Source organism: Protopterus annectens, chromosome 13.part0 (genome assembly GCF_019279795.1).
Source record: "Protopterus annectens isolate FY-2018-M chromosome 13.part0, PAN1.0, whole genome shotgun sequence".
NCBI lineage: Eukaryota > Metazoa > Chordata > Ceratodontiformes > Protopteridae > Protopterus > Protopterus annectens.
This window is the reverse complement of record NC_056747.1, coordinates 298,802,767-298,824,225: the sequence shown is the minus strand read 5'-3', so window position 1 is coordinate 298,824,225 and position 21,459 is coordinate 298,802,767. Positions and strand designations below refer to the sequence as shown.

The following is a 21,459-nucleotide window of genomic DNA, read 5'->3' as shown; positions in this document are numbered from 1 at the left end:
CCCAGTACTTTGGTTGCTTTTCCAGTTTTCACCAGTAAATTCCAGCCCCCTCTTGCCTATTTTCTTCACCCCTACTAGCAGTCATCTGTGTTGGCAAAATCTCATTTTTACATTCTTATTCTCATGTTGGTTTACTTCTAAGAACACTTTTTTCCTCTCTTTTTAATTTCTCCAAATCATTTGGGCTGCTAATACCACGATGGAAATGGACCCCATTCCTAAGTCAAAGTATGATTAAAGTTCCTGAAATTAGTGTTGTTTCAGTCTTTGATGTCAGCCAGAAGTGCTCTTCGTAGCACCTGCAATGTGCCCAGTAATTACTCCTCCTGCAGTTTGTACAGAGTTACATGTATTGATAACATATCTAAATATGATTGTAGATTCTTTTTCATAACACCCGTTGCTCCTACTACTATTGGAACTGTCCGGATATCTTTCTTCCACATTGCTCTCATTTCTGCCTATAAATCCTGATATTTTTTTACTTTGTGTCTCTCTGTACGCAAGACACTGTAGTCACTGGGTGTAGCGAGATCAATGATCCAGGGCTACTTTTGTCTTCTTTTCATGGACCACTATATCTGGTTTTCTCACATCTGTCTTTTGAACCATTGGTAGCGGGTAATCCCATGTCATGTCGACTTCATCATTTTCTGTGATGCTTTGTGGCTCATGTTTCCAGTGTTTTTCAGGTACTTCAATATTATAATGTTTGCACAACCCCCAGTGCACCAGTCTTGCCACATTATCATGCGTTTTAGTATACAGTCCTTCTGCCATTAGTATGTCAGAACCAGCAACAATGTGTGCAAATGTTTCCAGTTCTGTTTTACAAAACTGTCATTTGTCTGTTTCTCCCACATGTTCAGTAATGGACTTTGTAAAGCAACGTGTACGTAGTCCACTATCTTGGGCTGCCAATATTAACCTTTCATATTTTAGTTTGAATTCGCCTCTCCTTAACCATTCCTGTGTTCGATTCTGATCAAAATGAGGTCCTTCCAGGCATTTTGTATACTTGCAACTATATTTATGTATTCTCCACATTTCTTGCCTTGTCATCTGAGCCTTCACCTTGTATTCTTTCTTTTGTTTTTGGCGCATTCAGTTGCTGTCTGATTTTTATCTGCTTCTGGTTTGATTTCCATTCCTGCTTGACCAGTATGCTTCTGCTGTACTAAGAAGGGAAATCATCTTAGCTTTATTCTCCTCATGTTTCAAAACTTTCACTATGTTTGGGTCTTGTGAGGTCAGCAGATATGTATGCAGTCTCACGACTGCAGATCTATACATGTAATCAATTTCAAGGAGGCCCATACCCCCTACAGAATCTTGGTATGCACTGATTTTTATAAATCATTTAATGAGCATGAAGCATCCTTCTTGTTTTTCCTGTCTAATCTGTCCAACACCTTTTGGGGCCAGTCAATCACTCCAAAACTTTAAATTAGGACAGGGAGAGCAAATTGGTTTATAGGCTTGAATTTTGTTGCTAGATATTAATGCTGTATTCAGGATTAACTCTTCTAAAATATTCCTAAGTTTTAGTTGCATTTGTTCATGTTTTATTGTTGATTCTTCATCAGTTCCAAAATATTTATACACTCCCTCTTGCTCTAGTTCTTTTATATCACATTATTGTCCCAAACTGATGTTTTCTTGGTGCTGCAGCTTTCCGGCTTTAAAGGTTGCTTTTGCACATTTATCAAGACCAAAGGACATTCTTATGTCATCTGAAAAAGTTTTGACTACTTGGAGTTGTGCTTTCAGTTCCTCATCTGATGAGTTCATACATTTTAAATCATTGACAAAGAGAAGAGAAGTCTTTACACTTAATTGCTTTCTGGGAGTCAAGTTATAGCCATGACCTAATCTGTTAAGCACAGAGCTTAATGTGGTAAGAGCAAGGCAAAAGAGCAGCGGTGACAGAGAGTCACCCTGGAATATCCCCCTTTGAATTTTTATCCCTGGAATAATAATTTGTCTTTTATCATGGCTTAACTGCGGAGTGGTTTGCCACTGTTTCATGGTAACTGTGATGTAGTTTATCAGTGTAGGGTGTGTCTTATACATTTTTAAGCACTCTTTTATCCATGAATGTTGGATACTGTCAAATGTCATTTTGTAGTCAATCCATGCAGTACTTAGCTTCTTCTCCTTTTTACAGATGTTCATCGTGCATACAGCTGCAGTGATAACAGATGGGTTCTCCTGCCGTCAGGCGGGTCCTCGGTCGGCCGAATTCCAAAGTCTAGGTCCGGCGTCGGTTGTCGTCACCTCCTCTTCCCTGACGTCAGTGTGACAGGGGTATATAAGAACCAGCCGACGCCATTTTCTTCAGTCTTTCTTGCCGCGCGGTGCCCGAAGCAGAAGCAGTTCGCAAGTGCCGGTCGGCCAGCTCCTGAGATTACGAAAATTTGGAAACCGAAGTCTTCTTAAAAGCTAAGTACCCCGGTGGGGAAACTTTTCTTGCCTCAGACCGATGTCAGACAAAGTTAATAATTGTATTTCTTGTGGGAAGCAAATACCGCATAAGGATTTCCATTCCCTCTGTATTCCTTGCTTAGGCCCAGACCACGACGTCTCGGTCTGTCGCTTTTGTGCTACATTCAACAAACGCACTATTAAGCGTCGGGCGGAGTTCGCCCAGCATTTTTTTGGGAAAGCATTTAACTATACTATGTCGTCGGATACTCCGACTCCGGTTTTGTCTAAAAACTCAAAGACAAGGACCGACACTCGAGGTCCGCAGCCTCTACTGACACCACGCCAAAGCCGACTCCACGTGGTCCGGTTCTCAGCGAGGCGCCTATGCAGCCCCTGATTACCGACGACACATCTTTGGCTGTGTCTCCTGTACCCGAGGTCGCAGGCTCCTCGGCCTACACCCCGACTACAGATACCGACGCCACTCGGCGTTGAAACATAGAATGTGGACAGGTCCACCTCCACTAAAGGTGTCTTCAGACCTTCCTCTTCTTTCTCCATCAAGGCTTTCACCAAGTCTAAAGCATCCATGCACTCTAAGAGACCAGCTACTCAGGGCCCATCTCCAGGCCCCATGCCTAAGAAACAGATGCTTAAAATGGCTGAGGATTTAATTACTCTAATCAGAGGTTCTCAGCCACCTCCGGACAAAAGGCCCAGAGTAGAGGAAGATTCCCCCGCCTCTGATCAGGGTTCCATTATTTCAGAACACTCTGATGATCAGGAACAGTCTTACTCCCCTTTTGAAGGCTCTGATGCAGAGGAGTCTATTCTTTCTGTATCCCCCCCCTGAGGATTATTCATTTGGGGAAGATTTGCATACCTTAAGGGAACACTTCCACTGGGAAGGCCAGGGTTATTCAGATTCCAAGAAAAGGCTCAGGGAATTTTTTTTGTTACCCCAGCACAGGCCTCTGGCTATACCTCCTGTCTTGGACATCCTAGAAGATGTTTACTCGGAGGCCTGCCTTAACCCGGACTCTCTACCTCCAGCTCCTGTTAAGCCTGACAGGTACTACAGGGTTCCTGATTCACAACAATTTCTATACAAAAGCCATGCTGCTGACCTAGAAACCATCTCACAAGGGCCCAAGGGAGTTAAGGCCTCCATTGCCAAAAATCCATTGCCTTCCGAGAGAGATTCCAGATCCTTAGAAAGGTGGGGAAAAAAGGTATATACCTCGGCTACCTTATCCATGAGGGCCTTAAACTGTCAGTTTCATATGCTAAAATACCAACAGTTTTTGTTATCACAATTGAAAAGTAAAATGTCACAACCTGAACAACCAGACTTGAAGGAGTTGCAGGATTTGATGCATAGTGCAGAACAAGTGGGTAAACATACCTTACAATGTGGTTTTGATGCTCTAGAGGCCTCATGTAGAGCTGCTGTTACAGGCTCAGTCATACGTAGGCATGCCTGGCTCAAGGAACAAGCCTTGCCTGATCATGTCAAAGCTAAATTACTAGACGCCCCTCTTAAAAAGGATGTACTATTTGGGGCTAATGCTGAGGAAGTATTACAGAAAATGGAGGAAAAGGCTAAATCAATGCAAACTGTGAAAGAATTTCTGCATGTTCAACCCCCACGTTTTAGTAGAAATTGGCCTTCCAAAAACTGGTCCTTTCCTGCCACAGACAGACCCCAAAGAGGCAGATACAGGCGCCCGAGGGGCAGAGGACAATCACAAGGATCGTATAGAGGCAGACAATGGCAAGCTCCTACACAAAGAGGTGGTGAGGACAACTCGCAATCTTTCAGAAAGCAAACCCAATGACTTTCCCCTTTGCATGCCAACCAGGTCTCAAATGGCAGCCCTCTTAGGAGGAAAGCTGGCACTATTTTCAAAAAATTGGCATGTTGTCACAAAGGACAAATGGATCCTGGACATTATAAACAGAGGCTACAAATTCCATTTTCATACCATTCCAAAAATGAGAGGCATGCCAAACCTGCCACACAATCAAAGGGCAGAGGCACAAAGGCAAATTTCAGATCTCATAAACATGAAAGCTATTCAAGAGGTACCTACACGAACAAGGTCAAGGTTTTTATTCCAGGCTATTTCTGGTGCCAAGGAAGGGAAAAGATTGGAGACCTATTTTGGATCTTTCCATCCTAAACACATTCCTACTCGTACCAAAATTCAAGATGCTCACTCTACAGCAACTTCTTCCTATGCTGGGCAAGGAGTCTTGGCTGGTAACATTGGACCTCAAGGAGGCATACCTGCATGTCCCAATCAGACAAAATTGCAGAAGATACCTCAGATTTCTTGCAGGTTCAATCCATTATCAATTCTCTGCATTGCCCTTTGGCTTATCTACTGCGCCCAGAGTATTCACGAAATGCTTGGCATCAGTAATTGCCTACTGCAGACTTCAAGGGATACAAATATACCCTTATTTGGATGACTGCCTGATCCAAGCGGACAGCGAGCACATTCTTCTGAAACATCTGGCTCATGTAATGATGTTATTAAACTCTCTGGGATACACAGTCAACAAAGAGAAATCAAGGCTAATACCCTCTCGGAAGATAATTTTCCTGGGTGCCAATTTGGACACAAACACCCAGATGGCCTACCTCATGCCAGAGAAGCAGGGGCAACTAATTCAATACTTCAGAACACTGGCAAATTGCACCAGGCTGACTGCAAGGAAAATCCTGCAGGCTCTGGGATTCATGGCATCTTGCATCTTACTAATCCCATGTGCAAAGCTGCATATGAGAAAACTACAATGGTACCTAAAAAACATATGGTCTCAACACAGCCACAGTTTGGAAACAATAATACCACTAATTCCATGTCTGCAAAAGGAATTTCTCTGGTGGGCTCAAGCATGTCAAACAAACACAGGTCTTCCATTCAGCAAGCCTCAAGCAAATCAAGTCATTACAACAGACACCTCGGACTACGCCTGGGGGGCGCACATGACAGACCGGTGCATTCAGGGCAAATGGTCACAAAAAGAAAAGCACCTTCACATCAATCAAAAAGAAATGCTAGCAGTAATAAATGCTATTATAGCTTTCAAGGACCTTCTACATCCAGGTCAACTATTGATAAGAACGGACAACACCACAGTTATGTGGTACATAAACAAGCAGGGAGGAACACATTCTTACCCCCTATGCAGACTGACCATGTCACTTTGGAACATGGCCATGGACTTACAAATGGAACTACAAGCACAGTACTTGCCAGGCAAGGAAAACATGCTGGCAGACAACCTAAGCAGGAATATGACAGATCCACACGAATGGAAGTTGCATCCAAAAGGTTTTACAGAAATAATCCAAGAATGGGAAGGCCAGACATAGATCTCTTTGCCTCCCACAAAAATCATCAATTGACAAAATTCTGCTCAAGGATCTTCCATCCAAAGGCCTGGAGAGTGGATGCTCTCTCTTTCAGTTGGACATCAATGACAGTTTATGCCTTCCCGCCTCTTCCTCTGCTGCCCAAAGTCCTATTGAAGACCAGAGCAGACAGACCAAAGATGATCCTCATTGCTCCGGACTGGCCAAGGCAACACTGGTACCCACTCCTGAGGAGCCTGACGTATTCCCCACCATGGACCCTGCCTCTAATGCCTCTTCTTCTGACTCAGCACAGCTTCAAAACTTTTCACAGTCAGCTAAAAACACTCAATCTAGCCGCATGGAAGATTCCTTAGCATCACAGCAGGCCCTACTCTCCAAGGAGGTGCAGGATGTCATTTTGGAGGCCAGAAGGCCTTCAACTAGAAAAGCTTACTCCGCAAAATGGAAACGTTTTTGCGTCTGGAATGAGAAAAAGGGCCAGGACCCTGGAAAAATGAATTTACCTCAAATACTACAATATTTGGCTGAACTGCTAAGCAGTGGACTTTCGTTCTCCTCCATCAAAATCCATGCCTCAGCCATTTCTGCAGAATACAACACTGATCCACCTTTATTCTCTCACCCTCTCTTAAGACAGTTCCTGAGAGGGGCTAAGAATTTAAGACCTCCAAGGAAACAACCAATACCTGCTTGGGATCTTAATTTCATTCTGGAAAAACTGACCTTGCCTCCTTTTGAGCCAGCTGCCTTATCAGATTTGCAATATTTGTCCTGGAAAACAGCTTTCCTTCTGGCTATCACTTCAGCTCGTAGAGTTTCAGAACTACAGGCTCTCATGGCTGTCCAGCCTTTTATCATCTTCCATCAGGACAGAGTTTCCTTACGAACCAACCCGTCCTTTATGCCTAAAGTGGTATCCAGGGTACCTTTAAATCAGGCCATACATTTACCCACTTTTTATCCTAATCCTCAAAACAAGGGGGAGAGATTACTACATTCCTTGGACATCCACAGACAACTGCGTTATTATTTGGACAGAACAAAGCCTTTCAGAAAAGCAGAACAGCTCTTTGTGGCCTATGCGGTAGGAGTTCAAGGAAAGCCAATTTCCAAACAGACAATCTCAAAATGGATAGCACACTGCATACGCTTTTGCTATTCTTTTCATGGCAAAACTGTACCTACAGGCATTAGAACCCATTCCACCAGGACCACAGCCACCTCTGCAGCCTTCCTCAGAGGAGTACCTACCAAGGATATTTTGGAAGCAGCCACTTGGAGTTCTGTGCATACCTTCTCCAAGCACTACAACCTACCATTATACTCCAAATCTAGAGCAGGCTTTGCCACTGCAGTTTTGCAGGGCATTTTGGCTCCTCCTAGTTCCACCTAGTGCCTACCACCCCTTTCTTAGCTTTGGGATTCTACCCATCTGTTATGACTGCAGCTGTATGCATGATGAACGTAGTACAGTTTTGTACCTACCATAAATGTAGATGTTCGAGTGCTAATACAGCTGCAGTCCAGGTTTCCCTCCCTCCTTCCCCTCTAGGGGTTTTCTTTTATGGTGTATTTGCTTGCAACTACTGTTTTTTGATTATATTGCATTGCATTATTACATAATTTTATGTATTGCCTTTCTTCTGGGGGCACCTGACATCTGGGGCAAGAAAAACTGAAGAAAATGGCGTTGGCTGGTTCTTTTATACCCCTGTCGCACTGACGTCAGTGAAGAGGCGACGACAACCGACGCCGGACCTAGACTTTGGAATTCGGCCGACCGAGGACCCGCCTAACGGCAGGAGAACCCATCTGTTATGACTGCAGCTGTATTAGCACTCGAACATCTACATTTATGGTAGGTACAAAACTGTACTTTCTCTACTATGACTTTATTTAACAGCAAATGATCCTTTGTTCTGTATGACTTTTTTATATTGCCCCTTTGTTCTATTGCCATAATTGTGTTTTCTTCTAAATGACTATAAACTCTGTTAGCATCAATTCCGGTGTATAGTTTATACATCATCGGAAGTCAAGTTATTGGCCTATAATTTTTAGGGTAGCTTGCAGGTTCACTATTAAGTCGGAGTGTTGTTTTTCCTGATGTTAGCCAGGTTGGTGTCTGTTCGGGGTACACATAAAAATAGTTCTTACTCATGGCTAAATCTTCGTACAAAGATGTTAATACTTTTAACCAGAAGTTGGGTACTGCATCTGGGCCTGGGGTTTTCCAGTTAGAGGCCTTTCTTAACTTTGTTTCAGTCTTGTCTGGCTGTTACTTCATCCCGTTTCGTATCCTGTACTTTTGAAATTCTTATTCTTTCTTTTACTTCTTCTATCCATTTAGCATCTTTATGTTCCACAGGATCTTCATAAATAATTATCCAAAATGTATCCATTTCTTATTTTTTGGTGGTCTTTCAATTACTTTTACCTTGTTTCCCATTTTTCTATAAAACTTTCTTGGGTCATCAGTAAATTGCTTATTTTGTACTTTTCCTTTATATTTATCTGTGTATTGTCTAAGTTTTTCTGCCTGTGCTGATCTTTTTAGTTTATTATATGCAATAGTGCATGATAAATCCCGATCCAGTATAATATTGCACATTGCTTATATTACATCTTTCTGAGTATTTTTGTTGATCTGTTCCCTTTTCTATACTCTTCTAACAGGGACACTTCTTGTCTTAATTGCTTTATAGTTTTCTCTATTCAGTACTCCCATGATGGTATTCGATTTCTCCCATTCCTTTCCCTTACTTCCCTGTGTTCTTTTGGTAGAATTTTATCTGTTATTTATTTAGCTGCACAGTAATTTATCCTGTTTACTTCTGTTATATCGCATGGATCTCTATGGACAGTCCTAATTACTGTGTTCATTTGTTTTATCAAACTTTTGACTTTTTGGGTTTTATTGACCTTCTGCAGTCGATTTATTTCATTGATCTTAATATGTCTGTCTCTATTAAATCAAGCAACTCTTCACTTCGCTAATTGTTTTCTAAACTGAGGGTACATTTTTTTTGTTCTCCATTTCTTGCGAGTATTCTATAGAAAGTTCTATAACATCTTCCTGTGGCACATTCTCTTCAATTTCATCCTGTGGCATCCGTTGCTCTGTCATATGGGAACTTACTGGCCTATCACTCCTCAACATTGACTGCATCAGAGTTGCCACAGTTTCCTGTTCCTTCCCTTGCTGTCCAGCTTCAAGTGAGCATTTATACTTGTTTCTTGTGGAAGGAGCCAAAATACCTTCATGTGGCAAATGATTAGTTGCTTTCCCGTTTCACTAGGTTCCCTTTTAATATGTATGTCCATTGCTTTATCCTGCTCTGGTGCTTTCTGAGTTAGATTTTCTACACTGAATCCTTCACTTCGCAGGTACTCCATAACCTCAGTTTCTATTTCTTTAATTTCTCTATTACTAATCTTATTTTCTACTTTTTCTCTTTGTCTTATTATTTTTTGTATTGTAAAGTGTTGTATGTCCGGATTCCTTTGCCTGTATTTCTCTTCAAATATCTTTGGTGCTGCTCTTTTTCTATTGATTAATTTTGTTTTCTCCTTTGCATAAACATTATATTATGTTAAATCTTTCTCTCCCATGTCCATATTTCTTCTTCAGATGTCTCCTGATCTTCCTGTGTCTCCTTACTTTGGGGGACTCCTTCCATCATCACCATCAACAGACCTACACCAAATCCTTTACTTCACAGGCATTCCATAACTTCAACCTCTATTTTTTAACTTCTGCTTTACTAATCTTCTTTTCTACATTCCCTCTTTCTGATATTATTTTTTTATTGTGAAATTTTTCATATCTGGATGCCTTTGCCTGTATGTCTCTTCAAATATCTTTTGTGGCTGCCTTTTTTGTATTAATTAAGTTGGCTTTCAACTGTACATAAATATTGCACCATATCAAATCTCTCCTTTTTTCCCTGTGTCCATATTTCTTTTTTATACTTTTCAAAAATCTCTAGGTTTTGTTTATATTTTTGCACTTCCCAAGATGCTTTTTTTTCCCCAAAACAGATCAAAGTTTCTTGGTCTGTGTAATGTTTTTTTCAAATCTGTTGTATTAATGAAGACAAATTTTTATTTGAAGCTTCTAACAGTTTTTCTTGTGGAAGCATTTTTCTTTCCTCTAATTTCTCTCTCAATCTTTTTGTACATCTTGTGTCTGGAAATTCTGGGCTTTTTGCATAATAGTAACAATGCATAATTTCTTTCTTATGCTCAATAGTCCACTCTATCGTCTTTATGGTTGTTTTTGGCCTATCAGATTTTGTGATTTTTGTAGACTGGTACTTCCTTCTACAGCGGGGGGGGGGGGGGGGCTTCGTCCCCCTTGGCCTGGCCCCATTGTAGGAATGTTTCTGTACTTTGAGGATTCTACACTTTTTTTTCCCTTCCTGGCACCAGTGCGCCTACCAGGATTCTGCACTTTTTTATCATGGGTCTTGTGGACCCAGCTATCTTTTTTAATTTTTGACCTATTCTGTCCATGATATATGCTATATAAAATACAGTCTATATATCAGTGTTGTCTTTGTGAGATTTTGTGAAAAACAGGGTTCACCTCATGAAGGTACTCTCCAAAACTTGAGGATGAATTCAGTTTCAGCAGTACTACTCTCCTTTGCTTGCTGACTTGTCTATCCATTTGGACCCCATTGACCTATTTCTGTCCGTAATATAAGCTATATAAAGTACAGTTTATATATTGGTGTTGTCTTGGTGAGATTTTGTGGAAAACAGGGTCCACCTTGTGAAGGTACTTACCAAGACTTGAGGACGAATTCAGTTTCAGCAGTACTACTCTTTTTTGCTTGCTGACTTATTTCTCGCTCCTTTCAGAACCAGACTTTCTGTATGGTTGTTACTATTCTCCTTAAGGATCTGCATCCAAAATATCCCTCTCTTCTTATTTCTTGAAACCCCCTTCATCATCATAATTGCTTTCGACTTTGAATTATAACCTTCTGCTTGAGTTATATATGAAGGTATAACTCTAAAATATCCTTTCAGTTTGGGTAATCTTAAACCAACTTTTTCTATTGGAAGGATCACCTTATCCCACTTAACTCTTGCCCTCTTCCCCTCCCAAATAAATTCCTTTAACTCTTTTATTAATTATTATCCACAATGTCTCCATTGGTCAATAAAGATATGCCTGACCCATATATAAAACTAAAGGGGCTAAAACACTTACACTGCTTGTGTCTTGCTGTCTATATCCCTAAACAAGACCTTCCATTTTTTTCATTTTTTTTTTTGTATTATCGTTTGATTAGTCTTTTCCCACATATCCTTAGCTGCCATAAATATAGGTATTGCTAAACCAATCTGTTTGTTGGTACATAATTTACTGCTATAGCTTTTGTTGGTATCTTCATTAATTTTATGTTCTGAAAAGGCTTGAGACTGTCTCAAAATGTTCCATAAGATTGACATGTCCCTTTCTGGATGTATCAGGTAGCAAATATCGTCTGCAGGTAAAGCCATGTTTTCTTGATTACTGTACCAATTATAACCTTGAATTTCGGAGTCCCTTATTTTCTTTGATAGTAACTGTAAATCTAAAACAAATAACAAAAGGGGAAAGAGGACTGACATTCATCTTTCCTCTCTTCAAACACGAATTATCAGAGAGGAGCCCACCCACTTTAATTCTTGCTGCCAATCCTTCATATATCCTAAGTAACCTTATTGTTGTATTGGAGAATGCAAATGCTTACCTTGGTCAACACATAACATCCGAGCTATTCATTGTTGTTGTTGACATATTTTTGTATATGTAGTAGTTCTAGCTGATTACTGTGCCTTAGCGTGGGCTAACTGAGATCTGGAGAGGGTCCTTTGCACAGGATTATAGATAATGGGAATGGCCAGTAGCTTCGGAAGGTTTTTGAGGCCAGGCTAAGTCTTGGTAGGTTTAGGCGTAATGGTTGGTAAAGGTGGATCTACTCTTCCAGATCTAGTGCTACTGTGAGTGTGTAATTTTCATATTTTGCATTTCAACATCAGTTTTATAGAGTGCGCATTATTATAGGATAGGCATTTTTCATGACTGAAACTATTAGCTGATCAGATTGGAAGAGTGAATTACACTGGTGAATAGAAGGAAATTTGTTATATTTTTACCAAGAAGACCTCTAAGCACTGGGTTGCAGAAGTAATCCATATTAAGTTGCTTATAGCTGTATTTTATGAAACAAACTCCTAGGTGTCATAAAGTGCCTGTAGTAAGTAAATTAACATTTGAGCAATGATGATGGTCCTGCCTTGAAATGTAACTGTGTAAGAACATCAGGGATTGAGAAGAAACAAATTAGAGTGAATGGGCCGATAGTCTTGTAGAGGAGTAAAATAAATTGTTGAAACATTAGGAAGATTCTGTCATGTGATGCCTGAAGCAAGTACTTTATAGATTCATAGGTAGGTACTAGGCTATCTGCCCGAAGGCAGTTATAAGCCTAGCCAGAATGTGTTGGCTTTTGCCACCCCCTTAGATTAGTTCCCTGTGCCTCTGTCCAGCAGAGCCACTGAAGTGATCCCCGGGGTAAACTTTCTGTTTCCCATCCACTCGTCCAGGTTTCTCTTGAAGAGTGTTAGTGAGGAGCTCTGCCTAATGTAGATTGGAATCTTGTTCCAAAGCATGGGAAGTCTCTGGTAGAGGGGGCACAGTGACCTCTTTTGATCCGGATGTGAACCCTTTTGTGATTAGGTGGGCCACATAGAAGGATTTTCTAACCACTTTGGCAATGTGATTATCAAAGGCGAGATTACTGTCCACTTGGGTCCCCAGATCCCTTATTACGTTTTCCGTATTTAGGGGACTACCACCTATGTGGTAGTTTGTGGGTACTGTGTTTTTTCCAAAGGGGATGACTATGCACATTTTGGCATTTAGCTTGAGGCCATGATTTTGACATCAGGTATCCGTCTCAGTGAGACCCTTTTGGAGTATGTCTGTCTCAGTCGGAGAGTCAATTATAGCCCCTAGTTTGCAGTCGTCTGTGAACTTGGTCAGCTGTGGTCCTCCTGTGCTTGTCTGTACCTCTGAGAAGTGTATGCCGAACAGGAGGGGTCCTAGGACTGAGCCCTGGGGAACGCCACTTGTAACCGGTTTAGAGTCGGACCTAGCTCCCGCAACTCTCACCATGTGGGTTCTGTCCGTGAGCCAGTTGGCAACCCATCTTGTGACGTAGGGGTTTATGTTCAGGCTGGTGAGCTTGTCTATAATACCAGAATGGGGGATGGTGTCGAGGGCCTTTGTGAGGTCTTGGTAGGCAGTGTGTGTACCACCTTTCCCTCGTCTGTAGCCTTGGTAACTGTCTCAAAGAAGTCCACCAAGTTTAGGAGGCATGATCTGCCCTTAACAAAGCCAAACTGGGTAGGGTCCATTGTTTGAAGGTTTCCAATGTCTCTGTTAAGGAGTTCCATGATGATGCGCTCCATAGCCTTGCAGACCAAGCTAGTCAGGCTTATAGCGTGATAGTTCCCGGGGTCTGTTGTGGCGCCATCTTTGTGGAGCGGAATAACCAATGCTGTGCACCACTCTGAGTACGTAGCCTGTGGAGAGGCTGAGTTTGAACAGTGTGTTTAGGTGAGGAGTTAGTTCGTCTTTGAGCTTGTGTAGAACGCAGCCTGGGACACCGTCCGGTCCCATTCATGCTGTGTTTTTGGCTTTGGAGAGGGCTGTTTTAACCCGATTGTCTGTGATTTCAGGGGCTCTACATTTTTCTGGTATGGTTATGGGCCCTTTTGGGGGTGAGAGGGGGTGAAGTTTGCACTGAACCTGTCTGCCAGGATGTTGGCGATATCGGTCAGTTCAGTGTATTTTGTGCCATTCTGCAGTAACTCCGAACAGATCTAAGCATTGCCACTTAGATTCTTGACATAGCTAAAGAATGCCTTGTGTTTATCTTTGGAGTCCTTGGCAATTTTTCTTTCGGAGCTTGCCTTGGATGATTTTATGAGGGATCATAGTTTCCTGCTGATACTGATCAGGGATGTCTTCCCTTGTTGGGATTTCACTCTTTTCTGTACTAGTTTCCTCCTCCTGTTGTATAGCTTGTTTATGGCAGGGGTCCACCAGACTGGTTTCCTTTTCTTTGAGGAGTGAGTCTTGGTTTTGCTTGGGATAGCACAATCCATGCATTCTTGTAGGTACCCATAGAATGCATTAGTAAAGGATTTTGCAGCTTGAACAACATTATCCTTTAGCATGGGGGCTTTGAAACTTTCCACCTCGGTCTTAAGTAACGTAAAGTTTGCTTTTGAAAAGTTTTTCATGGTGGTTTCCTTGTCCGGGGGTGGGAGCGGAATGTGGATATCTAAAGTGATTTGTTTATGGTCAGATCTAACCAGCGAGGGGTTGCCCTCCAGTGTGGAACACCGGTCGGCCATGTTGGTGATGACCAGGTCCAATATGTTGTCACCTCTGGTGGGAGTGTTAACCAGTTGATCCAGGTTGTTTGAGTTTATAAATTCTAGGAAATGTTGGGCAAGGGAGTTAGTACTTGAGTAGTTCTCCCAGTTAATTTTTAAGTAATTGAAATCACCCAATATTAGGGTGTTTGGTAGGACCTTTATGTTTCCCAGTGTTTCCAGAAATGCGGAATGAGGGTCCTGGGACATGGTGGCTGATCTGTAGCAAGCTACAATTTGAATTGCAGTTTTGCCCATTGTTAGTTGCACGTGGATGATCTCTGAAGCATTGTGCTGTGCCACTAGCCTGGAGGTGTGGGTATCATTGATGAATATGGATACACCCTCGCCTTTTGTATTTCAGTCCGGGTTCTGTGGCCGAAATGTATGGCATGAGTTGTAGCCTGGTAGTGCTGGGGTGTTCTCTGGAGCCTTAAACCAGGTTTCTCTTACTGCACATATATCGATTTTCTCCATACTGAGGAGTGCCTCGAGTGCGTGCATTTTGAGGTTTAGACTTCTGGCATTGAGTAGCATTACCCTCAGTTTTTGTTACTTGTGCTATTTACAGCGGTGGGTTTGTCTTTTGAGCTTTGCCTAAAAAAGGTACTATGGGGGGTGGCATGAGCCTTGGCCAGTATTCGAAAGCCTAAGGGTGACATGTGCAAGCCATCTCTAGGGAACAGGCATGGCTTGTCGAGCATGTCATCCCAGGCAGACAGACACTGGATCACCTTTGAATGACACCAGAAACTTAGCTAATTGTTGAAATTGATAATTTTTTCTTTATACCGTGGTATAATTCTTGGTGAGTGCAGGCTGCTACTCAGGGTCAGGGTCATACCGGCCTGGGCTACGTGATCAGAGAGCTCTTCCATGTCTCTTTTCATGTAGTCCAGGGAGGTACAGCTCAGGTCATTCACACCAACATGGACAATGACAGAGTCATATTTGTACTTGTTCTGGAGTGACCTGAGTGCTTGTGTTATGAGGCAGATCCTGGCACCCGACAGGCAGCTAACATAACCTTCTCCTTATTCAGCCTAGTGAGTGGGACATCAGTGTACCTGACTATAGAGTCACCTATTACTAATATGTTGGGTATATTATTTTGCCTTAAGGGCTGTGATTGCGTGGCACACTTGTTTTGTGAAGTATGTGTTTCATGGTTTGTGTTGGGGGGGGTGGAGGTTGTTTGGATGTCTCCTTTGGAGGTCTCTGTTGCTTTTGCAGATTTTTATTTAGAGCCTCCAAGTATGTTTTTGTGTATTTATGGATGTTTTTATTTTTGCTTTTCTCTGCAGTTCCTGGTCCATGTGAAAAAGAAGACCTCCTGGATGGAGTAATCTTTGGGGCAAAATACTTAGGGTCTACACAGCTCTTTTCTGAAAAAAATCCATCAACTAACGTACGCATGGCACAAGCGCAAGAAGCTGTTGACCGGATCAAGGTACATAGTTTACATTTATTACTAGATGAACAAGTTTATAAAGACCACATTCTAATTGCCATTAATCTGTGACAAGGTGACATTTTGAAAATGGCTCCATAATTTTCATAACGGTTTTAGGCATTTTACTTCTGTGATGCATCAAATCCAGCAAATACATAGAAAATATATTTAAAAAGAAAAGTTTGATTTTTTTTTTTCCTTGTAGTGCAACCTTTCCTTCCAGCATTTGTATATGCCTGTTTCTTTAAATTTGTAGGTATTTAATTTTATACTTTTTATTCTTTTTGTGTCCTTTAGATTTTGCTTGCTCAGTGCTTTGGCCTTGCATACCTCTCACCCTCTTAGCACAAGAAATATGGACAAAGCCTAAAATAATTGAGGGACAAAGGCCCCAAAATAGGGACAAATTTTAAATATTGCTCTTATAACCTCAGAAAGTTGCCCAAATAATAGGATTTGCGATAACATGCTTCTTCTGAAGGATATAAAGTTGTTGTTGTGTCTTTCGGCTTTTTCCCAGTTAGGGGTCGCCACAGCGGAACTCCGGTCCGCTAATGATTGATGGTTGATTTTTGCATGCTGAGTTTCCAGCCCTAATGCACAACCTTCAACAAAGGTATGCCCATTCACGCATGTCTCCACGCAGAAGACGCTCTAGCTGAAAGTCGAACCGGTCAGCGTCGTACTGTGAGGCAACAACGCTACCACAGCACCACCACTGCGGATCCTGAAGGATATAAAGTCTCATACTCAAATATATGTTATTATTTAATGACTTCAGTCCTCTGTGTTTTGCCAGAAAACGACAAATTTTGTTGCCTGAGATTGCCTGTACCCATTGCTGGGCACGTTAGATACAACTGATACTCAATGTTTGTCCAGAATGTAACAGAAGCATAATGCACTACTGAAACAAGGTGAAGGTTTGTCCAGAAGCAAAAGAAGAGTCCTGTCAAGCTTACACCTGTTTGCAGTTTTGTTTTGAAGAAGCTGTTTTCTTATAGTTTTGCCAGCTCCAGCTGTACAGACAGTTTTAACAAGTTTTATCACCATCACTGTGGCTGCTTGTGTTGTATGCTGCCTATTAGGCCTATACGTACATTTAGCTGTTTGTAGACAGCACTTTTAACAGTTGCCACAGTTGTTGAATTTTGCAACGAGAGCGTGGCAACTATAAAGAAGTGATTGACATGAAACAAAACTAGACCTTTGGACTTCACAAATTGTAAACCAGTTTATTAAGTACTCATTTCATTTTTGATGAGTCTTGTGTGGAAAAATATGTTTAGTAAGTGTGGTTCTTTTCCTTTCTGATGTTGTGTTGCCTTCAGCTTATTTCATTGAAATGGATGTAAGTGGGGGGTTTTGTACAAGGAAGTAATGTAACAGGTTTTGTTTAAAGAACCCCTTTATTTCTGCTGTTGATTGGAGGTGGGGGATTTTGTGACATAGTTGAAAAAAAAGTTCAGTGAGTAAATGAATGTACTTTTAAACTGATTTTTACACTAAAATTAACTTTCTTCATTTTGGTATTTAGCCCCAAAATCCCACTGTACCACAGAATCGATTATTAATTGAGGGAAAGGGCTTTTGTACTGATACAATGATTTCTCAGTGAAATCCATACCTACTTTAAATGAAAGCAAAGTCGGCATGGATTTCACTTGTAGTGTCACCACATCAGCAGATCACTGCAGTGTATACAGCTAGCAAGATTGTGCTTTCTTACTCATTTCTTTTCTCCCCAAAATATCATAGGCTAGCCCACATTAGTCTCCAACAAACCAGGAAAAACACTATATACTCTCTTCAAACTCCTGAAGCTCTTACATACATTACAACAACACCCTCTTCTTCATGGGGATATCCACCCCAACCCAAGACCTAACACCCTACTAAACCCCCAACTGCCCCAAACCACCACTCATACAACCCTGTCCAAAACTACTAACTCCTTATTGATAGCCCATCTTAATATACAGAGCTTAAACAATAAAATTAGCCAACTGCATACGCTACTGGACATGCATTCCTTTGATGACCTTTGCATAACAGAACTTAATGTTATAAGAACTCAACAGTTTGTAGATAAGACTGTCCCCACTGCCTGCCTGCCAGCCTGAGTTGATGGATGTGATGCGTTATAGAAGCAATTATAGGATAAACAAGGTTTGGAATCAGTGTTGTTTTAAGTAAGGTAATTTTGTTTTATTCATTGTAACCATTACTCTTTAATATATTCATCTAGAATGGCAGCTTATCAAACATGATTTACTGAACAGAAGATATAATTTCTTCTCCAGTTTATTTGATGAAAGATGTGCATTCTTTAGCTATAAATACGTTAAGACTCAGACATATCTTAACCATCTCAAGCCTGAAAAATACACAAAAACTATGAAAAAGATTTGAAATTCTCTGATCACATCAGTGTTAGGACTAGGAAGAGTTAATAAAGCATCAGTGTAAACATTCAGGATGTCAGAATGTTTCATCACTTACGGTTGTGAATAGATATGCAGATATTTTCTCATTTTACAAGCAAAGGATACCAAAGAGAAAGAGTAATGGAAATCCAGAAGAGGTCCAGTGTCCAAACTAAACCTGATGTAACAACTTCTTCTTTTGGCTGTTCCAGTTAGGGGTCACCACAGTGGATCATCTGTTTCCATTTCTTTTTGTCCTGTGTATCTTGCTGTATCACACCAACCACCTGCATGTCCTCTCTCACCACATCCAGAAACCTTATCTTAGGCCTTCCTCTTTTCCTCTTACCTGGCAGCTCCATCCTTAGCATTCTTTTCCCAATATACCCAGCATCCCTCCTCAGAACATGTCCAAACCAACGCAATCCTGTAACTAGTTGACTGATTTAATATACTTTCCTCAATTTATGAAGGAGGTAGTGAAGCAATATACTTAAAAAACTGTAAATAAACAGGATCAGAGTAATTTATTAAACACTTTTTCAGTTTTTATAAGTGTTAAAATAACATTTGCCCAGAATGTAGTTTCTAGTTTCTCTGTTCATTGTCAAAGCTAGATTGATCCCAGAATATCAAAAGCAGAACTGTCAGAAATGGACTATTTGCAACTTATTCATATATACTTTATGGTCAGTATTCAGGAATCACTATGGAAGAGGCTGACCAGAACTCTGTAATGTTTTTTACTGAGTTTTGGAAAGATGAAAATGTGACACATCCCAAGATCTTAGGTGGCTTCTGTATATCCCAAAATGTCCAAATGTTACACACATCCAGTTATTCAGTGATCACACTGTGAAGCAGGAATTTCTATACCTCAAAATATAAAACTTTTTGACCCATCCCTTCATTGAAAGTCCTGCAGTTGCTATTATAATTTCCATATCCAAAAACATAATAATTTCTCACCCTGCTCAGAAGAAAGAATATGCTAATCTTCCAGACTCGTCACAGGAAAGACTATATGATCTCAAGTCCTTCAAATAAGAAAAAACATGTTAACTTAATTGGCAAGTACTTCTCCTTACCTCTCATGTGATTTTCTTCCTTCTGGTAAAAGGTTGTGGTGAACCTTCCCATCACTACTCTGGGATGATTAGGATTCTTTCTTCCTGTGCTTATGACCCATTACAATAGCTGTATTTGCTTTATTAGGCAGAAAATGAGAGTTATGCAGTAAAACAGTAGAACAAAGCTAATTTGTCATTAGCCATAACGTGTCTTGTACAGACAGCACTTATGTTGCTATGTCTTCAAAATGTTAGAAAAGCTATCAATTATTAGCAGAATATAATTGAGACTAAGTGGGTTGGTAGCAGTATTGTTCCTTGAAAGAAGCAACTGTTCTCTTATCATTCAGCAGTGCCCCCAAGTATGTGCTGACTGTGAGAAACACCCATCTGTTGTGTCTGTTGGGTCTGAACATCTGCAGTATATTTGTTGTATAGCCAAATCCAAAGAAAGAAGAAAGGGTAAAAACTTAGCTTTCAGTATAACAACATTTTTAACCTTTAATTTACAAGCATAGATCTCTTAAAGATAGTGTTTTTAATGGTAACCATTTGAAATGTTGGGACTCGCTCATGGAGACTGAATGGCCGAAAGAACGGACTTGCATATACTAATCAAGTCCGCAATGCCATTTCTGTTAGGTATGCGATCTTAGAGTTGTTATATGTAAGTTTGGGTGGGGGTGCAGGGGGGCTTGCCCCCTGCAAAAAGAAGCTTTAAGGAGAAGTGCGATTTTTCTATATTCAGCGTTCTGCATTTTCAGTTTTTTTTCGTCTTGGCAGCACTCAAAATGCCGAGGGTTGACATATTAATAGGGAGACATTTGAGCTCAAGCAATGTTCTGTTCACAGCACAACCTGGATATGCTGCTTCCTCAGAATACTTGATGATGTTTTGCTCTCCTTGTATTTCTAATAAAGTATAGTAATACTGATGTTTCCTTGACTACTGCTTTGCTCTGTTCTGCCATTCTCCTTATGCTACCCAGGATGAGCCTGAAATTAGTCAGTATTGATTAGTGCATTATCCCGGTAAACAGTAAATAAAAAAATGCAGTGTTGTTTATGTTGCTGCCTTGTGAAGTCTCCTCTTTGTTAAAAGACCCATTTGCTTGGAATTTCATACTATATGTTTGTGTAGCATTCCTTGACAGTATCATTTTTGTAACTTGTGTGTTTTGATGTCTACCTTTTAAATGCTTAAGTGCTGTTTTTGCTGTGCACTGTATGTCTTATTTTTGGCAATCATTTAAATAAACACATTAATGAACTGTAAAGCAGTATTTATTAAAAGAAAAAAAAAAACTCATCGTCCATGGGATCTTCCCAGTGATTGCCCTTCTGGTGCCCCACTAACCTGTTCTTTATTTTCTTGGGGAAGGAACCAGGCACCTCCAAATAGAGCAAGAGCCCTATGACCCATTTTTTCCCTGACCTTAAGGTTTTATGAGCCCATTTGTTCCCCAAAGAGGTGAGGGTCAGGTGGGTAGGGTGTGGGCCAGTCTGCCTGATCCAGCAGACTGTCCCTTTCTAACTGCTGAAGCGCTGTTCCCTGCAGAAGCTCCCTTGAGCTATACAACTGCTGCATGACCTGGGAGATGAGTGCAGCCTCTCATGAATCTCTGGCTTCTGGTAGAATGTGCTTAGCAGGCTCATGCCATCATACCCTATGGGTGCAACATCCAGTGCTGTCTGTAGATGCAACCATAAGCAGAGCTACACCCTCACCCCTGGAGGGATGAGACTACCTGACCTGTCCAGCTCCAGTATGATTTGTCAGACACTTGTTTTATAGGTCAAAGTCAGGGTCTTTTATCCTTCTGCACCACAGGGCTGGGTTAAAGCAGTACTTTTTTGTATTTTGTTTACAGTTCTGCTTCCACTTAGAAAGCCAGATATGGGTGTGGCCTTCCTGCGGCCCTTGTTATCTTCTTTCTGCTTCCTTCTGTGCTACTTGGAGCTAGAGGCTTATAAGTTGCCCTTAACAATGAGGGCAAACTGCATAATGTACCAGCTCATGACTGTCTGCCAGTACCAGCATCTGAATTATTTATTAGGAGCAGCTGCAGTATGGTCTTTGTCAGGTAGCAGACTGTTAATGTGTCCTTTCAGTTTGCCCCTCTCCAAAGGTGAAGGTGTGGAGTGGGATCGTCTTGCTCTACTTATCCAAGTCACAAAATATTTAGATTTTTTTAAAGTGCCTTAGAGTAACAACAAAATTTTTTATTTTTGATTTTTTTCTTTCAGTGTTGT

General features: G+C 41.1%; 1 protein-coding gene across 2 annotated transcripts in view; it reads left to right on the top strand.

The window, feature by feature from the left end:
* Nucleotides 1-21,459, top strand: part of APBA3 (amyloid beta precursor protein binding family A member 3) — a 675,569-nt gene that overhangs the window by 188,301 nt on the left and 465,809 nt on the right. For both annotated transcript variants that reach the window (XM_044053886.1, XM_044053885.1), the window contains exon 4: nucleotides 15,562-15,707. In XM_044053886.1, coding sequence (XP_043909821.1) covers nucleotides 15,562-15,707 — 146 coding nt within the window. The remainder of the gene's footprint in view (nucleotides 1-15,561; nucleotides 15,708-21,459) is intronic.